Here is a 25,356-nt window from a genome sequence, read left to right on the forward strand (position 1 = left end):
GTCGATGGTTTATTAGTGTTTTGCCTTGCTGCGCGGTGCCGATAATATCGATTGCCCTCGATTACCCGTGCTTGGCAAAGACTATGTGAGCTGAAAAGTAAGATAAATGCACCATGACACAGGCTCTAATGAAACACAAACCCACTAACCGGATCCCCCGATAGTAGTTGCATCCCTTCTCACCCGACCAAGTACTCCAGGACTAGCTGGATTCGCTCTAACAAGGGAAAAAACATCTATATCCGGCTACACCGAGAGTATGGCGCGGCCTAGTTCTAGAAACCTGACTGATACACAAGGCAAACTTATGGCCTGACAACCCACTCTATCGCCCGTCGTGGGCCAGTGAAGCGAGGGAGGGCGAGCCCATTCGCTCCCACATCGCACAGCATTGTACTATAATCGATGGGGCATGGACGCATACCTGACTACTTTAGGCTTTTTGGAATACGCCACTATCGGTGCATAAGAATCCAAAAACAGCTTTGCTGGCCGTTCGTCCGCTAGCCATCCCTGTGGTCAATCGCGGCTCCACCGTTCGTTCTATGAGCGCCGCATTACGTAGTATATCTAAACCCATATCTGCCCTTCTGTCAGTGAGGAGTAGACCTTTGTTTTGAAGGAGCTAACTGCACAAACCAAAAGTCGGCCTTTTTTGAGAGCTCGGGCCTGCCGCTTGTTCATTGTCTACACAATTGGCTTTGTGGTTTTTTTTCCCTTTATTATATCTTCTATCGGAAAATAAACTATAACTCACGATGGCTATTTCTCGCAGTCGTGAGTCATTGTTTTACTCGACAGAGCTCTCCTCTTTTAGCTCTCTTGCTACTTCTCACAATTATCCTTCTGCAAGCAGCTGCTCAAATTCAACTATCTTGAGCAGAGCCTCAGTATCTCACAGCACTCACACATCACTCCTCGAAACCCCAACATTTCTCAAACACATATCTTTCGACTGGGTCTTCAAAATGGGAACTATATGGGCTGTTACTAGGCACGAGGCAAGCCTCTGCTGGGGTTTCATGCATCGTGATGTCAGCATGGGCATGCTTCCTGTCCCAGCTTTTGCCACGGCCTCTTTACTATATCGCCACGCTACACTTTTCGAGATGCTTACCACAATTCCAAGTAAGGCCCATTCCCTTCGTGTATAACACTGGTAATGTCTACGAGTTAACAACCATCCGTTAGAATCCTTCCTACTGGGCTTTCTCTTTCTATACTCTTTCGTTGTTGGAAACCAGATCTGTGGTGTGGAGGAGGATCGCGTTAACAAACCTGACCGTCCTATTGTGGCAGGTATGTCCTCGCTCAACGCCGCCCGAGTACGCTGGGCCGTCTTGACAGCTCTTTACGTTGGCTACGGATCCTATTTGGATGTTGGAATCTGGACATTCATGTGGGTTGCTATCTCCGTCGCCCACAACTTTTTGCGCCTGGGCGATTTCGGCCCGACCAAGGATCTGTGTGTAGGGATTGGATCCATCGCCCAGCTGACTGCAGCCTGGACGATTGGGGGCTCACCCCACGAAATTGGCTGGACCTGGATCAAGATCATTGCTATCTACGTCGTCTTTCCCATTTCCTTGCAAGACCTGCGCGATGTGCCTGGCGATGTGGCAACTGGACGGTATACGACGCCGATTCTCATGGGAGACATGCCCTGTAAATTGCATTCTTTGTCTCTTTTTGACTTTGCGGGGTTATGGAAAACTAACAAGCGACAGGTCGAATCTATATCTCCCTCGGTGTTTTAATATCGCAATCCCTACTGATCCGCTACTGCATTTTGGAATACCGCATGGACGTGTCGACTGTCATTCTTTCTAGTGTCCTCGCGCTTCTCGCCATGACCATTATTTTCCGCCTCTTCGCCTTCCGTGACATTAAGAGCGATCGGATCTCGTATCGGTTATATACCCTCGTCTACTTGATTCAGCCACTATCTGCATGTATCACGCTGCGCTAATGCATGATATAACTTTACTTTGACTATTTGCTGTCTCCGCTGTCAACCTTTGCAATCTCCATGTAGGGGGCTTGCCTTTTTGGAGTATTAACTGGACTGTTTCTTTCGTGGCTAAAATACCTATTATTCATTCGTTGTTATTTTCTTTGTTTTGTTTAAGGTTTTATTTTTTTTTGTTTTTGTTTTGTTTTTGTTTTTTTTTGGAAGGGCGTCTTTGCCTCCCTTCCCTGACGGTCTGGTACGTGTCATAAAGCGGGTCCATATATGTAACTTTCACTGTTTTTGGTTGAAAATATCCCTTGAAACATCTACTCGACGTGAAATACCTCGGCCCTTGAAAGGGAGATCCTAAATTTGTACTGCGGGGCGACATTCCATCTGTTATCGGGACAATTCCTACTCGCTATAGATCTGAAAAACCAGCATTTGGTCTAGAACATCCGATTGGTACCCATTAATAGGTTTTTTAAAAATTTACATATTGCTATCCAATCATAGTTTCCTTCATCGTGGTTGCGTACGTGGTTGTTCACAATGGCATTCACGAGATTGTAAAATCAGGGAATGTGGTTGCAATAGTCGACTTTTTAAATACACCGGAGTAATATTTGTCGGACTGGACGAAGCAGGTTAGATCTTGAGGCTCTAGAACGCATGAGACGCTTGAATAATTGAATTGACTGTTTGTGTGTGTGTGTAAGGATAAGTACAGGATTTGTGTGTGGTTCGCTAATAAAAACTGTGTGACCGCAGGTTGCTGAGGCCGATATGTCGACAATATTCTTATGATTTTTCGGGAATTATGAAATCCCTTGTTTCAAATGTTACGAATTTGTGCTTTTCATCCTAATACCAGTTAGTCAGTTGATCTTCTTCACACACATACTGCCTTGTCGCCATCCGAATAGTAAAATAACAATAAAAATATATCAAAACGGAAAATTTAAGGATTGAAACGCACGAAAGGGACTGTTAAACGAATTATCTCATTCTATGACATGTACACCTAATAAATTCAATATAAAATAACATGGTATCAATGTCTATAGAAAAAAAGCAGCAATAGCAAAAACCAGCGGCAAAACGCCAACATACGAATCTAGAACAGTCCTCGCTGCAACACTCTTCTTCCAATACTCTGTAGCGTTGCTCTGTAGTTGATAAATTGTTATTCCTCTTCTCAGTGGCACAACAAGCTTTTGCGTTGCTGGGTCGACTGCTACCGTACGGCCAGTTCTATTATCGGTCTCAATCCATTGTTGTACCTGGTGCGTGGTCGAATTTATGATGGCCAGTTGCGGGGCAGATCTCCATATCTCATGGGGAGTAGTATCATTGCTGCTGTTACCACTAGTTATTTTCACCGTTCGTTCGCGATACGCGGCGGCGAAGTAAGCGCCTAGACCTGAGCTGTAAGCGGCTTGGTAGACTCCAGAAACACCGGACACATTTCCAACGATTGACCAGTGCTTCGAGGGCTCAATAATGAGACTGTATCCCGTGGATCCATTGACTAACGGTGAGCTCAATTCTTGCACACTGCTACAACCGACAAATAAGTTGCCGTTAGGGCAAAATACCACATCGAGGGGATAACAGTTGTCTAAACCAAGTATGTTGCTGATCGACATGGTAAACGGATCGACTTCGATAATCTCACCACCGGGGTTTACATAGGTTGAACGGCTGGAAACGTAGAAGCGATCGGTACCTGGTTTGAAAGCGATTTGGCTCAGGCTGCTGGTGACATGATGGCCGCGGATAAGGGTGTTGGTGTTGACGCTGTTAAACGTCACTTGGCCGGCAACTTGTCTTTCTAGCGGGTCAATAAAAAATCCTTGTGGGCGATTTTCTTCGATATTAGGATCCGTCACGAAGATGATGCCTGCCCCTTCGCAGTACGCCACGGCACTGGTACGCCGTCTTGCCCCGGTTGATATATTAGCCACAATGCTGTTATTTACCAAACTTATCACTCGGACTGTCCCATCCCCATCTCCAACATACAACTCAGACTTGTCTGGAAGGATGGCTATTCCATTTGGCCCTGATTGCTCTAGATTGCTTTTCGCCGTTTCCTTAGCATAGGACGTGTTTCGTGGATGGGGTACTAGACCTCGGAATCCGCGGATTGTTACAACGTGTTTTGTGGAAGTGATATTAATCACTTGAACAGCAGCGTCGCTGCGATCGGCTAGATAGTACTGGTTCTTGTATATCCCACTGTTGCCGACGCTGGTGGCGTTGTGAGGTTTCCACGGAACGATAGCCGAGGGCTTGGGGTGATAAAGCCACTGTGCACCCGTGAAAGTTAGAAGTATTAAAATACTGAATAACTTCATTTTTTGAAATTATTAACTGTGCAAAACGCTGAATATTGATGCATAGTAGCATAGAGTTTAAGCGGCTAACCCTGGGCGAGTTTTTCCCCGGAGACTTGCCAACTGATGTAGTTGTCATTCGTGGAGGCAAATGCTATAACTATGACATAGGTTTGCCTCCCACATATACACGAGCGGATCAGATGTAGATAAGCATGCCGAAGACATGATCTGCTGGCCGTATGGTTAGGGCTCGAGGTCATTACCGCATCGGGCGTAGTCCGAGCCGATACAGGGGAGTCCACTTCTCGTTATGAACACTCTTTTTACACAATTAAACAGTAGACTCTCAAACTTCCTATATCTCATTTTAATTGGCCACTTGCTATACTAATTTTGGTCCACACTGTACAGCATCCCAAATAGGCCTGAGAATAGTAATCAACCCTGACAAATCGCCCTGGATGACGCCATACCCCGCACTGTGTTACGTGACCTCATAAAACCATCGACGTTCCTCGCCAGAAATAACCAAAATATACTTCTTTGCAAGGAATAAAACCCAGAAAATTCGGCACAATGCCCCCTCCATTTCCTCCAGCTGGGTATTCCGAAGACATCGTCCGACGAGTCCGGATAGTCTTTAATGGACAGTATGTTGTCGACGCAAAGAAGCCAAAGCTTGTGTGAGTATGCCTTTGGTTTACACCACCTGGAATGAAGAAATAAGTGGTGCAAGTTAAGAAACAATGGGCTAACAAGTTCCACTATACAAGATGGGAACGACCGTATTATCCTATTTACTACTTCCCCCAAACTGCCATCACGGACGAGAAATATCTCGCGAACAAGACAACACCAAGCGACAATACAGACAGCGTAGTCTACGACCTCGTTGTCGGCGGCCGAACCTCTCCTGCTGCCGTGACCTTTTTCACGTCTGGCAGTTTCGCGGGGTACGCGAAAGTTGCCATTGACAAGGCGGACGCATGGTTCGAGGAAGATGAGCGCATATACTCTCACCCCAAGGATCCGTATAAACGTATCCAGATCCTACAGTCTTCCAAGAATGTGCGTGTGGAGATTGATGGTGTCGAGGTAGCAAATACGGCCCATCCAAAGTTGCTGTATGAGACTGGGCTGCCGGTGAGAGCGTATATTCCACACACGGATGTTCGTTTGGATTTGTTGAAGGCGGATGACAAGTTGCAGACTAGTTGCCCTTATAAGGTTTGTCGTTGCCTTCTCCCTTTTTCTTTTCTTCTCATCCTTTGTTTCTAAATGATTACAATTCTAGGGAGATGCGAATTACTATATTATCAAACTGCCTACTGGGCAGGAGAAAACCGGGCTTGCGTGGTGGTACAAGAACCCGACTGCCGAGAGCGCTGATATCAAAGGGCACATTGCATTTTATGACGAGAAGGTAGACGTTTGGGTTGATGGGGCCAAGCAGGAGAAGCCGGTGTCTCCTTTTGCTTGATACCAATTGAATTTGTGGTTATAATATGTTTTTGTTTTTTTGCACATGAATTATTTAATGCAAAGAGTTGAACAATTTTTCTAAGATCCTATCAAGAAAGCCCAAACGAATCGAGCAAATAGTGACCGAAGCGTACCCTGTTGGGTATATATAATGAGGAAGACATGGATATTTCCGACAGTCGTAAACCTACCTATTCGGGAAGTATTTAAAGTTTGTTAACACGATCTGCACGTCATGTTACACCAATGTAGTCATGCAAGACAGCACTGGGAGCACTAATTAGCCTATAAGAATTCAAATTTCCCATTGTCGCAGTTTAATGTTCCGGGATGGATTCCTTTATATTAGTTTGGAAATAAATAGGTATTAAGGGATAACGTTTCACATATGCAACAGCGAAAATACAGTCCACAGCCCCGCTAAAGAGCAAAAATCACCAAGTCTAGTTTCAAGTATATACATCAATATTCAACGCAGAGGGTATCTCATCGGTGGCTGGGGGGGATGGACGCGGGCAACTCTATCACAGGGTTGCGCGAATCTATCTCAACCGGAGCGTAGTGTTGCGGTGGCGCATAGAACTCTGCAGGTCCGTTCTTTAGTTCGGAGCCACCAGCTTCCGACACCGTGGAGTTGTCCCAGCCCTGAGAGCTTTGCAGATTCTGCGGCACCGACTGATAGCCGCTAGGTGTGCTGGCATTTGGTGGGTTCATTTCCACTGAGCCGTTTTCCTTTCTCTTCTTCATCCAAAGCCAGAACATGAAACAGGCCCCGGCAATAGCTGCGAGACCGACGACTCCGCCGACAACTCCGCCGACAATGGCACCAACCGGTTTCGAGGAAGTAGATGACGAAGCAGCGCTGGTCGTGGGTGGTGGTGTGTTTGTAGCTGAAGTAGGCGTGAGGCTAGTTGTTGTAGTTGTTGTTGTTGACGATGGCGCTAGAGATGTAGTTACTTTTCCAAGGTCAGAACTGACAGTAGTGACGAGATGGGCATAAGTCGATAGCAAGTCATCGGGAACGTAGGAGATCGAAACCATCATAACGTATTGATCAGCACCAGTTGCTGTTGGTGTGAATGTCGCGTCTGTGAAGACCGTTTCATATACACTTTCGGTTCCGCATCCATAGTCACTTATGCCCAGTTGCGTGTAAAACCAAGTGACGCAATACGCAGAGGATGAGTCGGTACAATAAATGGCAAATGGATCATAGGAGGACAAGATATCCGGTGTGGCTGTTATCGCAGCAGATTCGTAACAGATGCTCTCAAATCCGCACTGGCTGTCGTCGTTAGGACAGCATCCACCCATGCCCCCAAAAGCGGTGTTTGGGGGATGAAAAACGCATTTCTCGTCATTATTGCAATATACATCGGCGCCTGCAAGTGTCGAGGGATTTAATCAGCAACAGTACTCATGATTCTCAGCCCATTCTCTGTAGGAGAGTGACTAGAATGGCTGCAAACGGTATTACTTACCAACTTCCCCGTCAACCCAGCCGCATAGGCTGGCAGGTCCAAATGAGGTAGAGAGAAAGACAGCCGACGTTGATGGATCACTGACTTGGCGTCGTACAGCCGCATGGAACTCGTCGTCGTCGAACGAAGCCGTTGGTTGGGGGCCTTCTGGGAGCAGGTGGCCGTGAGGTCGAATTGTTGCCGTAGGAATCGGTGGGAGCAAAGCGGTCGCCATGGGCGGAAGGGCCAGGGCGATGGCATATGCGGCCCAGCTCGGCTTGAACGCGTCGCACATTGTGATGTTTGAATTTGGACAAAATCAAGCCCTCGGCGCCGTGTTGCGAAGAGAAAAGGATGCAAGCCGGGGATATAAGCTCTCCCGAACTAGAACCCCTAAAAGGAGACGAATGAAAAAGGGCGAGTCGGTCAATGGGGGGTTCTCGGGGGGTGATGCGGCTGCAGCTCGCGTGGGTGGCTACCACCGCCTGGGCCTCAATAATACCGATCTTTTGTTTAGTCTCCTATCAGCCGCAGGACTACTCATGGTCTAGTGCCACAGTGCTCCACCGTCACGACGAAATCATTGGTGCTGGTGAGGGCTCTGAGCTGAGCATACGCTTGGCGACAGTTAGCCCAGTTTCTTGGGTAGGATTCAACTCTGGAGTAGGATTCGGAATTTCAATGTCGGCGTTGAGGTGGCTGGGCAAGAGTCTTCAGGGCGTCGGCAGTTGGCTCGAGCAACTGAAGATGCAGGCGCCATTGGGAGATGATGCAGCGAACGTGGCGATCTCGATAGACAGAGTTTTCATGTCCATGTGAGGATTGACTGTGCGAGAGTTGAGAGTGTGAAGTTGGCTTGAGAGTGCACGATCAAGCAGTCGATGGCGGCGGCAGGTACGAGATGGCGGTCGCACCTGCTCGGACAAGGCTGAGTGGGGGCACCTACTCGATCCTATTGGTCCATGCTTATTTTAGAAACTTCGCGGGCCGCTATGACCTGATTGGCCCGCTAGGCGATCTATACCGTATTGGTCGAGTTTCGACATCGCAGCCCCACAGCAATTTTGTAGCTGCATCTCAGCGTTCGTTCAAGCCTCTTGTACGGAGTACTCTGTACGATTATTACTACAATTATTATTTGGCCTCCACGGAGACTGCATTTTATTGTTGTAATGATTGTACATGTACATGCACGACCCGAAGCAGAAACTGCATCCAAATCACGCAAATAAACATCTGATTGCAAACACGCTAGTCCGACTGCACGCTCCTCCGAAGTCTTGGCAATTGCGACATTGGCCTTGCTGTCTCTATTTTTCATATGATTATTTCTCTCTCTGTTGCTAGGTCAGTCAGCTCTATCCTCTCCATACCCAAGTTTTGTAAGGTGTCCGCTCTCGAGTTCCCAAAGTCTTGTTTGGTTAGGATGGATCCAAGACAAAATTGAACTCGCGCTAAGTCGTTTCCGGGTTGCCGCTTTGGCCTTGTACTATATTTGACGGATTATCGATTACTACAGATATCATGAAGATTGATTTCAAGCTGGCTATTATTTGATTATGGACACCGAGGCCAGTGCCCTGTCAAAGTAAAATACCCATTGTATTTTCCGCGTTGCACGTGACTTATCCTGTTTACCAGGCCCATGGCTCTAAGACTTTTCTATGTGCTGTACTGGAAATATATATCTTAGCCAACCAGTATTGTTCAATTTTCCACACCATCAATTGATCAAGTCGTCGTCTGATGGTCCGCCGATTCTAACGCGCACGATGGGCTTTTTCTACGGTTGAATAGTCCCAGGTCTTGTGTGGAATCTGAAACATTGAAACGGCAAACAAAATTCCATGTGTGTGTTGAGAAAGGCAATAAACAAGTAGCGTGTAGTCTAAGTGCACATTCGGTACTTAACATTGAATGTAAACCCTTGTATAATTTGACTATTGCTAATTATACTTCTCATTAAACCAAGCATCAAAAGACTCAAGACTTATTCCGCTCAGCTTTCTGTCCCTGGAGAAATCTCCGAATACTGACTGCCTACAAGTCTATCGTCATCATAATCTCTCCATCTTCATCTGGCGGGGCGGTTTTTCTAAATCCAAGTTTTTCATAAAACTTGTATGGCGAGTTCTCTGGCCTAACAGTCTTGAGCGGGTTTGCACTCGTTTTCCCTTCTGGTGGTGTTGACATGACACCCAGCTGTTTTGCTTTAGGGTTGTGCTGTCGTATATGCGCAATCGCAAATTCTACGCCGCGTCGACCATACCCGAGATTCTGAAACCGACCATCAATCATGAATCGCCAGATGTAGTACGCTTCGTCGGGATCCCATATTGCCATCATGAGCATGCCAACAAGCGTCTCGTCTGCGTAGATGGCCCGTACCCATGCGTCTTCGGAGTATGCTACTTCGCAGAGAGACCATACGTTGGGGGCGAGGTTTCCTACTTGACCGTCTTTGAGGCTGAGGTTTGCGACTGCTCGCCAGTTGTCTTCGGTAACTTTGCGGAATGTGAGGGCTGATTCTCTAGAAGGGGTGGTAGCTTTGGGAGTGCCAGCCATGGTGTTTAGGAGAGACTCGTGAAGCGGGTCAAGAATGGCCGCTTTCTTATATTTTATAGCTTGATGATGTGCTGCGCCTATTATATAGTATAGACTACTACGTGAGAACATAACTCAAAATTACTCATTATCACTAATAGCAAATGCTAACATGCCAAGTACAGGTCACAGCTGAACAGGTGTCTCAGGCTGCAAAGTACTCTGTACGTGTAGCCAATCAAGTTGGCGTCGAAACGGAAGCGGGTTTAGGGCTTAGTTACTGGCATTACGCGCTAGAAATTTAATAAAAAGTAATACTTTAAAAAATAAATATTTTGAATAGCCATGACTCTTACAAAGTTTACTTATAATCGACGCGAGATCGGGGAAAGTATTCTCCGTTGGTCGATGGGACGTTGGATAGAAGACGTCTACCCGTGAAAGTTTTCCACTGTCCGAATATCAGGCGTCATAGCAGTGGTGTAGCTGTCCCAGAAATATTCTGTGGGCGTCTGTGATAAACCCTAGATTGACTGCTGAAAAGATTCCAATATCCCTCTTTCATTTTCTGATGTAATAGTGCGAGCTCATTATGCTCGACAGATCGATTGTATTTCTCTTATGAGAGGGGGAAATAAGAATAAGAAGGATCTTGCAGGCTACATATGTAGAAACATAGTAGATGTTAATATATGTGTGCCATATTAATTGTCTTCTACTTCCGCATGAGGTCCTAGTACTTCTCTCGGTTGTTCTTGATGCCTTGATGCCTTAGACACCAATGACTTGCTCCTATACTCTCTCATCTGACATGGTTTTGTCGTCAGTCCTTTTAGATCACATCAACGCTAGTTCTCTCATTTTGTGGTGTTGGTAAGTCCTTAGATTACACAAACACCAGTTTACCCCCCATTTGGTCGGTGTTGGTTTGTCGTCATTCCTCGCATCGAAACAATGGTAGCAAAGTCATCTTGGGGGTCAACGCAAGATCGTCTCCCAACATAAAGCTACTATTGCACTGATAACTCTCCTGTGCTACAAGTCGCATCCCTCATATTCGTGGTGATTGAATATGACAAGACAGCGTTTCGTGAAGCGGTGAAGAGCCTCGCCTCATATGATTGCTTTGGTGCCCTTCCCTTGTCTTCCCTTGTCGCCACAAAAGTCACCATGATAATACCCTGCGGAAATACACGGACATCATGTGGGACCGGACTGCTTATCAACCCGACTTAGCTGCAGACAATCTTCACATGATGATGATTGTGGTATTCGCGTAGAGCTTTGTGTTCACCAACAATGTCCGTCTTGATACCATTCTTGACAAGTATTTCCAGGTTGCATAACCGACACCGATTATAAATCTATGCCGGAACTTTCGGGCATAGCCGTGAGAAAGTGTATACCAAAGAATAGGTTCCTTTAGGTACGATGAACCCTACCGAAAAAACAGTCGCAGCGCACACACGAGAATCAGGAGCTGCCTTAATCTCCATGTATTCAATATTTGGAGAAAAGTCCACCCATATCAATGCGCATATTAGCGACAACAAAACAACCACCACATTACTTTGGGAGGGTTTGTTCTTTTTTGAAATATCTCCCAGAACAAAAACCCTAGCACATGGACGACAATAGAAAGCTTGTCCGTACATGGTTTTTGGGGAAGTTGAATTTCCCAGAAGATATTTCCCCCAACCAAATTATCCCACACATGAGTGGACACTAAGTGGCGACTCACACGTGGCTTTGGGGGGAATTTGTCCTTCCTGAGGCATATTCCAGAACAAACACTCGGATCACTTTACGCCGACCGTCCGGAAGATTAGAGGATTTCTCATGAGCTTTGCGAACAAGCATCTGTGCCTGGATGCTCGGCTTGTAAAACGATCCCCGTCCATGGAAGTCTTTTGACTTATTCCCACACATGTGCGAGAACCAGTAACGAAGTTGTACATAGCCCATGACCGGCGTACATCAGACATTGAGTGGTACTGCAATACGCGTTGGTGTCCCTTCGAAGTGGAATTGAAAGTCGCTGGCTTTCAATAATTTCGCCTCAATGTTGTTTGCTTCTAATATCTGTGCGATGGAGGTCCAAGTATAGTCGAGGAAACTCCTTATCACGCTCGATAAAGGAATGACGCAGTAGAGTGCATCTTGTTGGCGGTGTCGTACGTCACGGTTAGAAACGACCCGGTTTTCTGACAGACGAAAGTGTATTAGCTTATTGAACCGATAGTTTAGAACCATTGAGAATACCAACTTGGGCACAGTGAAGCTCTTCTCACACCAACATGATGATATGTCGGTTGTTGTATCTGTCTTCAATTATTAGTGTCAAGTCAGACTTTCACGAGATCCCAGATCTTACATTAAACAGGCATATCATTATCTCGGTGGCTCCTTGGACCGACCATCCCTAATAGGGAGGCTAAAGAAGACTGACGATACCTTGAGGTATCAATGACCACCATGCCATCACGCATAATCACTCGGCGGCAGGCGATATCATAGCTCTGTCATATACAGAGACTGTGATACCCTGCAAGCCAAGATTGATGGTTGCTGTTGGTGCCTCCGGGGGATATTGAATAGAGTAGATTGAAATTGACCGAGGAGAGATCGAGAGGGAAACGAAGGGGATTTTATAGCTGAGAGGCTGCGAAGTGGAGTACAATTTAGGTGGCTACGCCCACCTCTCTGTTTACTTTTGCTCCGGAGAGTCGTGAGAAATATTGCCCTACTCGCTACTCCGTTTACGATGGATGGGCCTGGCGATCCTTTCAGCAGGATCAATGCCTCTTTAGTGTAGTCGGTACTCTAATATTTATTGAATGGTCTAGGCTTTATCAAGTACAGTTGATCCTCCAACGCCCGCAGCATGAATTGGGGAAGTTTCGTCATTGTTTATCTAATAGATATGTGTGTCCACCGCAGCCCATATTGACACGACTCGTGCCCAAAATCCACCCTTACCGTCTCCGCTTTTAGGATTTGGCTTTGTCTTTCTATTAATCGGTGGTAATCTCGATCTTTAGCGAGAAGCCTAGGTCTACAACACCCGCCAGAGTACACACACTCCAATCTGGCTCGTGGTGTGGCATGTAGATCGACATTTCTTCGCGTGCGAAATGCAAAAGGCGCTCCGCATTCGCATTGATGCTATGATAACTGGTCACTTTGGAGACTTTATCCCAGTCGGGAAAGCGCTGCTTGAGGAGGCGGCTGTTGACCATTTTGAACGCGTCTTGAACCGACAGACGTTCCGCAATATATTGACTTGAAGGATAAATAATGCATCCTATGCCCCAGATACGTAATTCTTTACCTTCTTTCTTAGTGTGGCGGCCATAGCGGTACTCGTTGAAACTTATCGCGAGGCTATTATCGAAGCGGCGTGGGTAGGGGAGAATCCGGGCGGACTGATCGCGGCTTTGATCTTGGGACTCCATTTCCTATATTTGGTAAGTTGGTGTTTATTGGGATATTTGATAGGATCCTTACAAAGGATTTTGTTATCTGGTTGGTGTTGAAATGCTATAAATCAAAAAATCATATAAATCAAAAAATCAATCTAGACCAGACCGATGCTGTGGTACCTTAATGTATTGATATTTCCTATCGCCAGTAGTACAGATCTACTTATACTAAATATATTAGACAACTTGGGTGGAAGTTTTAAACATCTTAGATATATAGTTACCATAATTCAGCACCCAACTACGACATAGTCTTTGTCATAGTCTGACTGTTCTTTGGGATATATGATAAGGCCCATCCATACAAAGGGTTTTGTTATCTGGTCGGTGTTGGCAAAACTCAGCTGCGGAACAGATGAGTTTATTGGAAAGGATTAATTATTAAAAGCTGTTCTAACAAAGAAGTAATAATATCATTAGATATTAGAAATCAAAAATCAATCTAAACCAGACCGACGCAGCGGTGTCTTAATGTATTGATTATGAGTAATACAGCTTGTTAGTCATGTCACCAGGTTACAACTCGCCGCGTCTCGTCCACTTATCATCCCATTTGTGACTCATGTCTCATAGAGTTACTGCTAAGTACTACACAACACATCCAACTGATTATTGGACATAGATTTTTACATAGTTGTTACTATGGTGCGAAATGGGTATAGGTTCCAAAAGGGGCAAGACGACGACATGACATTCCCATGCCTGTAAACATGTGTACACCAAATACGCAAGGTAAATAATAACATATCTCATCCGTCAAACTTCATCCAAAATTGAACCCAAGTCTATTCTTTAAACCGAGCTAACAGGAAAATTCCTCAACGTCGCATCCGCAATATCATTTGGCCCAGCGCAAAACATCAACTTCATCTGTGGACGAACTTGCATTGTCCTTGTACTTAGAGTCACCACTTTCTCAAATAGAGCAGTACGATCGGGGTTTCCACGCAAGCACCATCCAACCATGATACCATCCCATTCTTGTCCATAAATTTTGGCCTCAAGGTCCTTCAGCGTCGTAGGGATATCGTTGGCATCAAAGTCAAATCCGACACTGTTGAAACGGCTCGCTTGTTCTTGGGGGTGTTTAGTCCAGTTTTTATCAATGATATTGCTGACTGGTTCACCACCCAGATAGCGACTCAGGCTGATGACGAGGACTGCAGTCATATTGAGTAACGGACGAGGTAGAGGCTCTACAAAGGTGTCAATACTGGCTGCAACCAAGGAAATGTGTATATACCTTTCAAATGTTCAACTCTGTGCAAATCTTATCAACTTTCAATGTTGTAGGATAATTCTCTCGATGGTCAGACTCTATATCCAAATTGCTGAGAGAACTCGCTCTTTTATATTTCAGGATCCCACGAAAATCACTTCCATGTTTGATTATCAATCAAAAGTTTCGCCGGTAGTAAATCTGTGAAGTAAAAACTGAAAACTAAACCAGCCCACATATTAATCAAGTGATATGTGCTGTGTTGAAGAATCGAGATTATTGGCGTATCCTCTGTTTCAAGGGTCCACTTGTCGGCGCCGCTATTCTGCTTGGGGGTACAGGACGTCACATTCGCTTCCTTTCAACAAGGCTGGAACATTGCAAACTTTGCATGACCGTAAACTAGTTTATGAAAAATCAAACATTCTGAAGGCACTTGTATCACGAAAATCCACCATCTCTAACGTGGCTTGGCCAACCACGAGTGCAGCGACTTGTCTTCTCATTGAGCAAAGATGTGGCCGACGAACGATTTCTGATGTTGCACTAGTACGAAACCTCCATGTTTTTGTACTCTGGCACAGAAACAAAAGAGAAATAGGAGGTCGAATCAGAGGCTGTCGAAAACGCAAGAGGCGAAGGGTCAAATACGGTGCGTTCCAATTCATCGAAATCTGGGTTGCAAAAATAACTGAGGATTCTGTTGCAGAAAAATCGAAACCTCTCTGCAGAAGGTGACATATTGGCAGCTTTGTGTGCCATGGTAGCGAGCCGTATTCAGAGTTAGTCGACGAGAGCGATCGATTTTAGGAGAAAGTGTTTGAAAGACAGTTGGAATCACCAAACGTGGATCTTATGTAGATTTAATGTCTGGTATTTCCTACGATGAGGATCTACTTATGGTCGGTGTATTTGATAATATATAGTTGTCCAGCAGAAGTTTTCGACGTCTTGGATGGATGGCTATTGTAATTCGGCACCTAAGTACCAGTTGACGCCAACGCCTTTGTCACGGTCTGTTTGCGCTTTGGTTTCTTTGTGGTAGGAAAACAATGTAATTCCTTGCATTAAATAACAGCATTATTACCTACTACAAAGCACTTCGACTGGTACGGTCCAAAATTAATGGCCAGTGTTTGACTACAGACTAGCATCTCCCTGTTTCTGTCCTTTGTTTGTGTGTGTATGAACTCACCGCCCTGACGAGCGGCAAATGGCTGAACTATGCAGGTGAGATAGACTCTTTTAGACTCGCTTCATAATATTTTGCTGACATTACCGGTTTATTAGGCAACTTACAGGGCCGAAACCATGCGCTGCCAAGCAACTGGCCTCGAAACAGCTTTCCTTTAGGCTATTATCGACTATAGAATCATTGTATCGGGGGTTGATTCCCTAGCTTCAACACCATACTACAACCCTCTTTGACACTAAGTTTTGGACATTGTTGGTAATACTCACATGCAATGTCATCGGAAGATACCCTCCCGTTTGGGAATCATCAAACCGAGGTAACAACCGGATGTGGGAAGTCGTCAATGGATCTAACTCCACGGTCCATACTCCATACAGGTCGAAATATTTACTGCGTGATGGTAGGTGGGATAATAATACTGTTCTAGGAAAATGGGTTCAATGTTTAATGTTCCCGTGTTATAGATGTCACTGCGGATTGCGATCTTGATCTTTATGTAGACAGGCAGTGCATCTGTACGCATTGGGCATTGATGGCTCGCCTGATAACAGCACTGCACTGTTTACTATTGTATGCGCATTCATTATCATGTCATGTAGGTTGATTCTGACCACGGGCGCGAACAGAGGTAAGCTTGTCAATAGCTTCAAGTCAAGAAACCCAGTGCTGAGAGTGATTTCAGGTATCGGATTCGCAACACTCCAAGCCCTGAGCCTCAAAGCACCATCGGATCACTTCATACTCGGCTGCAGAGACAAACACAAAGGACAGCAAGCGATCGCACATTTGCGGAATCTAGGCGTTGAATCCTAAATCGACGTACTACAGGTCGACATGACCTCGGACGACAGCCCGGTGACTTCCGCAAAGGAAGTCTACGGCAGATATGGGAAGCTTGATGGTACGTACTCTGTACATTCAATAGGGATTTTTATACTGACAGGATAGTCTTGACCAACAACGCCGGGGTCGGACTCAATTCATGATTCGTTTTCAGACATGCGCACTGCTTACAACCGCACATTTGATGTCAATGTCACTTCGGTCGCGTTGGCCATGAACGTATTCCTGCCCTTATTACGAGATTCTGTATCCTCGTCGCGCGGTTCTCTAGAGCTCCTATCCTCTGGACAACTGCCTCCGACAGTGGCCATGGCCTACTGCGCGTCGTCCAAGACGGCGCTCAACATGCTCACAGTCGAGTACGGGAAAGCGAGTGAAAACCACAACGTTGTTTTTCAATCGGTCAGTCCAGGTCACTGCAAGACCGAGTTCAACAACTGCCGCGGACGCAAAGAGCCCTTCGACGGCGCAAAGGTGATTGTGGCTTTGCTGAGTGCTGATTCCGGGGACTTTGGGTCGGGTTTCTGGCAGATGGAGGAGGGCGATACAACGCCCGTGGGGGTTCCGTGGCGATCATACTATGCGGAGTACATGCAACACATATGAAATATGCTAAGTGTTCAATTACATATATCAACGATCCTATCGAAGAAGCGTGAATAATATTATTAAGCCCCTTGACCCACCGGGGGCACAGCCCACTGCATTGCGCGGCCGCTTCTTATTCCAATCTTTATTACTGCTTTATTAACGCACTAACAAACTAGTCGCCGCACGGTGCCATAAATTACTGTTGGTGGGTGGGTTGCGGGCTTTATCTCGGTTTTAGTATCTCGGTTTTATCTTGGATGCATTCGCTGGGTTTTCGAAGTACTCGCCTGGTGTATTATCCGCATGAGTTATTGGGTCAGAAACCAGCAAGACCGGCAACAAGATACAAACAAGAACACGATGGAAAATAAAACAAAAATGTTGCACGGACATACCAGACCTTGGAAACCAAGAAGAATAAATTAAAAGAAACGGCCGGAAAAGTCGGAGACGGGAATTGTGGATTCTCCAGTGCGTCATGGCACGTTGCAACCAACGAGATCCTCATATCGTTCGTTTATATGACACTGGCACAGTCACAGTAAGCAGATCGACATGTCTAGTTCTCCACTGTAAGCTGTTCAGAGACTTGGTCGCCTACCTTTCTCCACCAGTGACCCCGGAGGGACGACCCTGAAAGTCCTTTAAAGGTCTAGATGGGCGCCCCGGGCTCTTAAGGGGTACCATTTCCCCCCAAAGTATCGGTATATAACAGTGTCGACATCTAGAGGACTTGGGAACCGACTGTGAAAAGTCCGACTGAGCGCAACAAAGGACCGAAACACTATCGGAAACAACTCGGATTTGACGTCAGACACTATATAACAAAGGCACGCAAGAAGACATCAAGCGATGCTGCCGTCTTTGAACCGCCTGGCTTGCACATTTGCGCGCGCCATTACACATCAATGATAGTCGAAACACCACCGAAACAGAAAGAATAATGCCTCTCCGCGTCCGATCACTGTCCATCATCTTCGTCCTGCTACTCACCATCTACACGCTTGCCGTGCACATCACCAACATCGTCCACATCTTTTCGTCGGAACCATACTCGGGCATCGCGCTGAGCCAGTCGGCCATCCGGGACGCATACATCAACGGCACCGCAGGCGAGGCCGTGATTCCCAAGCGGATTCATCAGATATACCATGACTGGTCCGGCCGAGGCGTGCCGCATACGGCGCAGTGGATGCGACTGAGGGCGAGTTGCATTGACCGGACTTCGGGTTGGATACACAAGGTAGGTTTCCTTTTTTTTTTGAGGATAAAGAACCAAGTTTAATGGTGAATAGCTCTGGAGCGCATCCGAATCGAGAGAGTTCATCCAGAGGGAATATCCCTGGTTCCTGTCCACGTATGACAGCTACCGATATCCGATACAGCGCGTTGATGCGATCAAGTATTTCGCTCTAAGACATTATGGCGGAATATACATTGATTTTGACAACGTATGTCCCCTACACACTCCACTACATATAGTATTAAACTAACAAAATACAGGGCTGCCTCGAATCTCTGGAACCTCTTCGCCACTACCCCGTCTTCACTACCGACACCAACCAAGGCCCTCTGCCCACAAACCTGCTCGGCGCCGTGCCTCAACATCCCTACTACAAATTCTTAACCGATAGCCTGCCCTCGCGCAACTGGCTGTACTGGCCCTTTCCTTACATCACCATCAACTACGCCTCCGGCCGCTGGTTCCACACAGACATGTGGGAGCGATATCACCGCAAAAACGGCTACCGAAACGTCAATCAACCGCAAGATGCCAACGGCCCTCTGTACAGGGTCATCATGGACCGGCGGCGCGGCGCAGAGCCATGGGTGTTTTGGAACGAAGGTGCCGGCCGTACATGGGAGAATTGGGACAATTCGGTGTTTTCGTGGATCAGCGACCATGCGACGACCGTGGTGAGGATCGCCGTTGCGGTTAGTATGCTTCTTACGGTGTTGACTGGCGCGATTGTGTGGAAGTGCTGTCTACGAGGCCGAAAGGAGGGCATGAAGACCAAGGCTGGGCTGAAGACGGCGGTGTCGCTGCTCTCGCCGGAGATGACGCAGAGTGAGCATTCGTTTGCGAAGAAGAATGACCTGGTCTGATCTCTACATTATACCCGTTCTTTGTATATATCTTATTTATACCCAAATACATAAACAAATAAACACAAACACACGAGAACGTAAAAACGTCACGCTAATATATGGAGGATCATTGATATCCGTCTTTCTGCGCTTTCAACGCCTGCTCTAGCAGCTCCGGATACCACCTCTGCGCGACATCTTGGTGGCTTGTGATGCGTGCGATGAGCGTGCCCTCGCCGATATTGCCCGTAAACATTTGGTTGAATGTTGCCTCTGCATCGGACCTGACCTTGTCGTCCTTGACCAAGTCCTTGATATGCTCTGGGATATCGACATTGATCTTTTGCACACCTAGATCCAGACTGACGCCCTGGAACACGGCGAACGAGAAACGCGCGCCTAGAGATTTTCCGCTCGCATGATCAATGTAGTTTTCCCGATGCAGGTTCACGCGGTGTGTAGTTGCAGTGCACACGCCGCCGGTGATGGCTTCAAGAGCGCGGCCGATGTTGATCACGAGTGTTCCCGGGATGGGCTTCACGGGCAGCCATGTACCAGCTTTATTCTGCACTTCGAGACCCGTGTGCGGCGTGCCCTGGAGGAGAAACGTCAGAAAGCACGAGTCCTTGTGCGGGCCAACCCCCTGCGAGTTTTCCTCGGCCAGTGGCTCAGGGTATTTGATTAGTTTGAGTTTGTTCTGTTGTGGATTGTCGAAGAATTGGCTGAATGCGTTGGATGGTAGGTCTAAGGCTTCGGCGACAAGGGACTTGAACGACTTTGCTAGTTTGTCGATTTGGTCGAGATAGCCCTCGAGCGCAGGTCGAAACTGGGGGAGAGATTCTGCGTCGGGCCACTTTTTTCTGTTAGTTTTTATTGAGATATAGAGAATTCTGGCTTACTTGGTTCGGTCCTCGCAAGTTTCGATATAGAGGCTCCTCCGGACCAGGAGCTGGCAGCTCCGTGGCAAACTAAATCGTCAGCAACAAAAAGAAGAATAACAATATAATAAAAAAAAAGGGGGGGGGGGGGAATACGTCGAATTGTTCGCGATAGTCATTCTTCCGCGCAGTTACCTCCTGCCCTAATCGCGCATAACCGAGAAAATGCTTGCTGTTGACCATTTCGATTTCGAGCTTCTTCTCCAACGGGAGGTTGAATAGTGCAATCGCCTGCTCCGTAAAGACTTGCTGGACTTCGTCGGGAACGCCGGTGTTGTTCAAATAGAAGAATCCGACGTTGACAATCGCGTCTTTGAGCTGCTTCAGGAAATTTAATCGAGACTTTGGCGAGGCTGTTGTTTCGGCGTAGTCAAGGACCGGTACAGACGTGAAGGCATCTCCGGCGTGATCGCCATTGGCAATGGGCGATGCTTTATTTCTTGCTATCTATATTTATACATCATAAATTGCTTGCTTAGTTTTTCATCTTGCTATGCTTTTGGTTTTTGTTCTGATGCGAAGCGTACTGCACTCTGCACAAACTTGTGCCTCCTGTCCAACAACAAGCCAACGTTCTTGGAAAACTCATAGTTGTGGCCGCCGCGCGGCAAGATGCCAGAGTCGACCTCGGGGGCATTCCGGAAGCGAGAGGCCAGCCCTGCAAAGATGGGTTGGCCTTCTTCCTCACTCTCCCAGAGGATCTCGGATTCGCCGGCGAGATACTGCACGGGCACGGTGATGCCAGGGAAGACCTCGTCTACCATGTACTCGTAAAGCCCCTTGGTCAGGTACTCTCGGATTTCGGATTTGACGCCTGCAACCAGATATATTCAGTAGATGATTCTTATACCGCTGCATTCATGACATTTCACCCACCAGGCTCAAAAACCGTCTCGATTAGCTCCTTAGTCAAGCCATCCAGATCCACCCAGTCAATCTCGCCCATGTACTTTTTGATATTCTCCGGCGTGTTCTCAGTCACATACCGCGGGTTATCCGGCTCAGTATCCGGCTCAGGGATTATGCGAATATGATTCGGTGTCGGCAGACAACCCATGGAACTGACGCCCAGGACAGGCAGTCTATCGCGCGCCTCGTAGGTCACAGCGAGCGCGAACCCGCCACCGAGCGAGTGGCCTATCAGGATGATTCCGCTGTTGTTGTGTTTGGCAGCGGATTTCTCGTTGTATACCTTTTCGATGAACTCGATAAACACCGGGGTGGAGTCGCGAATCGGTGTCTCGGTGGTTGGCGTCGGCGTGCCGCCGTACCCGGGACGGTAGATGTTGAGCACATCGTGGCCTAGTTTGTTGTAGTCTTTGACGTAGCTACAGTCTATACTTAGATATTTATCGCCGGTTTTGAAGGGAAATGTCACGTACGAAACAACTGGGTTGTCGAAGAACGCAGCGGTAGCTCCTCCGCCGTGCAACAGCACAATCAGCGGCAGCGCGCGCACTCTCAGACCGCGCTTGAAGAGCCCGTAGAACTCGAGCCCATTGCTAGAGAAGGGGATCTTCTCGTCAAAGGTCGTCGCCATTTTGACGGACAAAAAAACAATGGTGTTGGAGCAGAGAATGCAGCATGAATTGACAAGAAGGATGCTTTTATCAGCCCCGCATTCGGTCTGAGGCGCCCAACGGCCAGCCCCGCGACTCGCGAAGCGCCATTAGGCGATGACGCCAGCAATCACGAATATAGCATAATCAGAAATGAGAATATTAGCACGGTTAAGGTGAAATAATAGAATGCATTTGTGTCAGTTGCAAGTAGTTTTAATGTAGCTAGTGCCATCTACAGTCCCAGTACGATCATCTCCATCGGAATCCAGTTACCGTTGTGGATACTTGGCAGGACAAATTTCTCCAACTATTCATGAAAAACTTAACCCGTGAAAAAAAATATTCAGCAAATAAAAGCCGAGGGACTTGACACTTGCCACGAAAAACTGGAGACCTCGTTGAAGCAGTGACTCGGAAAGTCGGTGGGAGATTGCCATTTTTATAGACCTGCACAAGTCAATGTGATAACTGATAGCAGGCTGCATACAGCCGGAACAACCACGCATACACACTTAGTAAACAGTCTAGAACACAATCTTCAATGCAAGCCAATTCACCTAGCATGCACCATGTGTGCATCTCAGCTCCTTGATTGGCGCGCGGCTGAATACAATGCAGATAGGAAACTGTTCCGAGTGGATCGTCGCCCAACCTGCCTAAAGGGAAACGATTCCAGCCCTGCAGAGCACACAATAATAATGATGTTAGTGCAGTAAATATCTGATCGACTGTTAATTCCGGCCCTTATCAGTGTGTCAAAACAGTGGGTATACACAGCGCACGCAGGCTAAGAAGAGGGGAGAAAAAATGGAGAGCAGAGCGGGGATTGATGGGGTGATAAATATCTTTCTCCCTCTGGTTTTTTTGCATCTAGAGAATATACACTTTTTCCCGGCCCGAATGATATCAAAGTTTGCGACATGACGGGATCCCGAATGCCGAACATGCCTCCGAGGTATGTTCTGACTAGCATTCTGTGCTCGTTTGGCGGGTTCCTATTCGGGTGAGTACCTTTCTCTTATCATGTCGGAGCAAAGGGAAGAAAAATATACTAATTATGTAGAATCGACACGGGCATCATCGGCCCCGTCACCGTTATGAGCTCGTTTTCCGCCCAGTTCGGCCCGCTGTCGTCAACTGTTCACGGTCTGGTCGTTTCAGCCATTCTGATCCCTGCTGCCCTTTCGTCTTTCTTTGCGGGAAAGGTAGCCGATTTCCTTGGCCGGCCCAAGGGGATCAGTATCGGGGTTTTGATTTTTGCTCTCGGAGCAGCCATCGAGGCCGGAGCTGTCAGTTTGGGAATGTTCATTGCCGGAAGATGCATCGAGGGGATTGGCGAGGGGCTATATTTAGGGACCTTGGTAGTGTAAGCACCGTTTTCATTTATGTGTCTTAATATTCCATCACTGAAAATACCATCAGCTATATTTGCGAAATCTCCCCGCCTAGTAAACGAGGACCACTCACCTCGGGCCCTCAGCTACTGATTACTCTCGGCCTTGTGGTCGGATTCTTCACTTGCTACGGAACGGCCAACATTAATTCATCCCTCTCGTGGCGCCTGCCATTTATCCTCTTATCCGGCCTAGCTTTTACTTTCTCTGCCGCAGCACTGCTCTGGCTCATCCCGTCTCCTCGCTGGCTCAGTGTACATGGCCGCGCAGCCGAGGCAGCGGCAACATGGGACTTTCTCGGTGTCAGCCATGCCGATCGCGAGAAGCTTGAGATTGCTGAAGAGGAGGAGGAGCAAAGAGTCTCGGTTGAACTTGAAGACCCGCCAGTTAGACCGGCTGGTTCGCCTTCTGACAAAGACAAAGAAGCTCAAGTCACGACTCGTCCTGTAGAGAGTCACCACAAGAGTGCCTTCTGGGCTCTGTTTGCGCGCGATGTGCGTGCGCGCAGTATATTTGCTATATTCCTGATGGGCATGCAACAGCTCAGCGGTATCGATGGAGTTCTATACGTACGTGTCTTGAGTATTTAAAAAAAAATTCAAGAAGAGAACTGACTAGCTAGCTATATAGTACGCCCCCCTTCTCTTCCAACAAGCCGGCTTGACTTCCTCTGAAGCCTCCTTTCTAGCCTCGGGTGTCTCTGCGCTCGCCATCTTCGGTGTCACTATCCCGGCCCTGATCTGGTCAGACAGCTGGGGGCGTCGACGCAGCACGATCCTGGGTGGATTCGGTATCACAATTGTCATGTTTTTGATCGGTGGACTGTATGCTGGAAACGTAGTGCATGCCGACACGGGGGCCGGCCGGTGGATCGTCATTGTGTCAATCTACTTGTTCGCCGTCATCTTCTCCCTGACGTGGGGCGTGGCTATCAAAGTGTATGCAGCGGAGATTCAGCCACAGCATACCCGTGCGGCAGCAACCAGTGTCGCGCACGGCAGTAACTGGGCGTGTAATTTCCTGGTTGCGTTGGTGACTCCAATCTTGCTGTCGCGTAGTAGCTTTGGTGCGTACTTCTTGTTTGGGGGTTGTAATCTGATCACGGCGGTGGTGTGTTTCTTTGCCATGCCCGAGACAAAGGGCCGGTCGTTGGAGGAGATTGAGGAGGTGTTCAAGAAGAAGAATTTCGGGCCCAGTGGGTTGGCGAAGGGGATTCGTAATGCTTTTGGAGGGAGGAATTAATGGTTTAACGTAATCGGTAAGCGAGCCGCCACTTCCGCTCAAAAACGCGTCCCATAACAATTCCAATTTGTTCAACACGCCAATATGCCACCAATTCGCAATGAAAACCAGTCAAATTCTCAGGAACAAGAGGGAAGACTCTTATTAGCTATTTCCGATTTACAAAATAAAAAAATCTCGACTATTGGACGAGCGGCAAAGATTTATAATGTTCCTCGGACAACTCTACGAGATCAACTAAACGGCACTCAACAAAGATCTTAAATACGCGCCAATAACTATAAATTGAATAAATTTGAAGAGGAATCGCTTGTTTAATGGATATTGGACCTAGATAAGCGAGGATTACCTCTCCGACCATCTATGGTACGAGATATGGTCAATATTTTACTTGCACAACATGGAAATTAATAGGTTGAAAAGAAATGGGTATATAATCTAGTTTAATATTGCTCAGAGCTTAAATCAAGATTTTCACGAAGATATAACTATGAGTGCGCTAAATACGAAGATCTAAAGATAATTTAAGAATATTTTGGATCTGTACAAGAGGCTATATTATAATATGGTATCTTATCAAAAGATATTTATAACTTTAATAAGACTGGCTTTGCTATGGGACTTTACGTAACTGTAAAAATCATTACTAGAAGCGATTAATATGCTCGTCTAAAGCTATTATAACTTGGTAATTGAGAATGGGTAATTTTAATTGAGGTAGTTAATTTTACTGGGTGGGCTTTATCTTTATATGTGATCTTCAAAGCAACAAAATACTTTTAAGAAGGCTGGTTTGAGACTCTTCTAGAGGATTAAAGAATTAATATTAGTGATAATGGATGGACTATAGATAAGATTGGAATAGATTAGCTCATTAATCACTTCATTCCTCTTACTAATGGCCGCACGATGAGAAGATATCGAATATTGATTCTTAATGGCCATGGAAGCTATCTGACTGCGGAATTTAACTAAATTTGCACTGAGAATAGTATTATTCCAGTCTATATGCCTTTTTATTTT

The 25,356-nt window shown here is 46.8% G+C and overlaps 11 protein-coding genes across 11 annotated transcripts; 5 read left to right on the forward strand and 6 right to left on the reverse strand.

The window, feature by feature from the left end:
• Positions 1 to 968: 968 nt before the first annotated feature.
• TRUGW13939_07543 (uncharacterized protein) lies at positions 969 to 1,969 on the forward strand (the record flags this gene model as incomplete). Its single annotated transcript, XM_035490682.1, has 3 exons — positions 969 to 1,128; positions 1,192 to 1,665; positions 1,728 to 1,969. The coding sequence occupies 3 exons, from the start codon at positions 969 to 971 to the stop codon at positions 1,967 to 1,969; spliced, it is 876 nt and encodes a 291-aa protein (XP_035346575.1).
• A 1,043-nt stretch (positions 1,970 to 3,012) lies between these two features.
• On the reverse strand, positions 3,013 to 4,311 carry TRUGW13939_07544 (uncharacterized protein; the record flags this gene model as incomplete). The annotated part of the gene is made up of 1 exon (XM_035490683.1): positions 3,013 to 4,311. One exon carries the CDS (start codon positions 4,309 to 4,311, stop codon positions 3,013 to 3,015), a length of 1,299 nt encoding a protein of 432 aa, XP_035346576.1.
• A 558-nt stretch (positions 4,312 to 4,869) lies between these two features.
• TRUGW13939_07545 (uncharacterized protein) lies at positions 4,870 to 5,773 on the forward strand (the record flags this gene model as incomplete). The annotated part of the gene is made up of 3 exons (XM_035490684.1): positions 4,870 to 4,976; positions 5,067 to 5,520; positions 5,588 to 5,773. The coding sequence occupies 3 exons, from the start codon at positions 4,870 to 4,872 to the stop codon at positions 5,771 to 5,773; spliced, it is 747 nt and encodes a 248-aa protein (XP_035346577.1).
• Positions 5,774 to 6,261: 488 nt separating this feature from the next.
• Positions 6,262 to 7,530, reverse strand: TRUGW13939_07546 (uncharacterized protein; the record flags this gene model as incomplete). The annotated part of the gene is made up of 2 exons (XM_035490685.1): positions 6,262 to 7,157; positions 7,257 to 7,530. 2 exons carry the CDS (start codon positions 7,528 to 7,530, stop codon positions 6,262 to 6,264), a joined length of 1,170 nt encoding a protein of 389 aa, XP_035346578.1.
• Positions 7,531 to 9,275: 1,745 nt separating this feature from the next.
• Positions 9,276 to 9,800, reverse strand: TRUGW13939_07547 (uncharacterized protein; the record flags this gene model as incomplete). Its single annotated transcript, XM_035490686.1, has 1 exon — positions 9,276 to 9,800. The coding sequence occupies one exon, from the start codon at positions 9,798 to 9,800 to the stop codon at positions 9,276 to 9,278; it is 525 nt and encodes a 174-aa protein (XP_035346579.1).
• A 2,993-nt stretch (positions 9,801 to 12,793) lies between these two features.
• Positions 12,794 to 13,234, reverse strand: TRUGW13939_07548 (uncharacterized protein; the record flags this gene model as incomplete). The annotated part of the gene is made up of 1 exon (XM_035490687.1): positions 12,794 to 13,234. The coding sequence occupies one exon, from the start codon at positions 13,232 to 13,234 to the stop codon at positions 12,794 to 12,796; it is 441 nt and encodes a 146-aa protein (XP_035346580.1).
• Positions 13,235 to 14,053: 819 nt separating this feature from the next.
• On the reverse strand, positions 14,054 to 14,431 carry TRUGW13939_07549 (uncharacterized protein; the record flags this gene model as incomplete). Its single annotated transcript, XM_035490688.1, has 1 exon — positions 14,054 to 14,431. The coding sequence occupies one exon, from the start codon at positions 14,429 to 14,431 to the stop codon at positions 14,054 to 14,056; it is 378 nt and encodes a 125-aa protein (XP_035346581.1).
• A 2,078-nt stretch (positions 14,432 to 16,509) lies between these two features.
• TRUGW13939_07550 (uncharacterized protein) lies at positions 16,510 to 17,124 on the forward strand (the record flags this gene model as incomplete). Its single annotated transcript, XM_035490689.1, has 2 exons — positions 16,510 to 16,576; positions 16,673 to 17,124. The coding sequence occupies 2 exons, from the start codon at positions 16,510 to 16,512 to the stop codon at positions 17,122 to 17,124; spliced, it is 519 nt and encodes a 172-aa protein (XP_035346582.1).
• Positions 17,125 to 18,052: 928 nt separating this feature from the next.
• TRUGW13939_07551 (uncharacterized protein) lies at positions 18,053 to 19,215 on the forward strand (the record flags this gene model as incomplete). Its single annotated transcript, XM_035490690.1, has 3 exons — positions 18,053 to 18,352; positions 18,405 to 18,560; positions 18,613 to 19,215. 3 exons carry the CDS (start codon positions 18,053 to 18,055, stop codon positions 19,213 to 19,215), a joined length of 1,059 nt encoding a protein of 352 aa, XP_035346583.1.
• Positions 19,216 to 19,324: 109 nt separating this feature from the next.
• TRUGW13939_07552 (uncharacterized protein) lies at positions 19,325 to 21,675 on the reverse strand (the record flags this gene model as incomplete). The annotated part of the gene is made up of 6 exons (XM_035490691.1): positions 19,325 to 20,050; positions 20,097 to 20,165; positions 20,232 to 20,582; positions 20,663 to 20,949; positions 21,012 to 21,463; positions 21,518 to 21,675. The coding sequence occupies 6 exons, from the start codon at positions 21,673 to 21,675 to the stop codon at positions 19,325 to 19,327; spliced, it is 2,043 nt and encodes a 680-aa protein (XP_035346584.1).
• A 966-nt stretch (positions 21,676 to 22,641) lies between these two features.
• TRUGW13939_07553 (uncharacterized protein) lies at positions 22,642 to 24,333 on the forward strand (the record flags this gene model as incomplete). The annotated part of the gene is made up of 4 exons (XM_035490692.1): positions 22,642 to 22,700; positions 22,761 to 23,063; positions 23,120 to 23,660; positions 23,722 to 24,333. 4 exons carry the CDS (start codon positions 22,642 to 22,644, stop codon positions 24,331 to 24,333), a joined length of 1,515 nt encoding a protein of 504 aa, XP_035346585.1.
• Between the last annotated feature and the right edge of the window lie 1,023 nt (positions 24,334 to 25,356).

Source organism: Talaromyces rugulosus, chromosome IV (assembly GCF_013368755.1).
Source record: "Talaromyces rugulosus chromosome IV, complete sequence".
Taxonomy (NCBI): domain Eukaryota; kingdom Fungi; phylum Ascomycota; class Eurotiomycetes; order Eurotiales; family Trichocomaceae; genus Talaromyces; species Talaromyces rugulosus.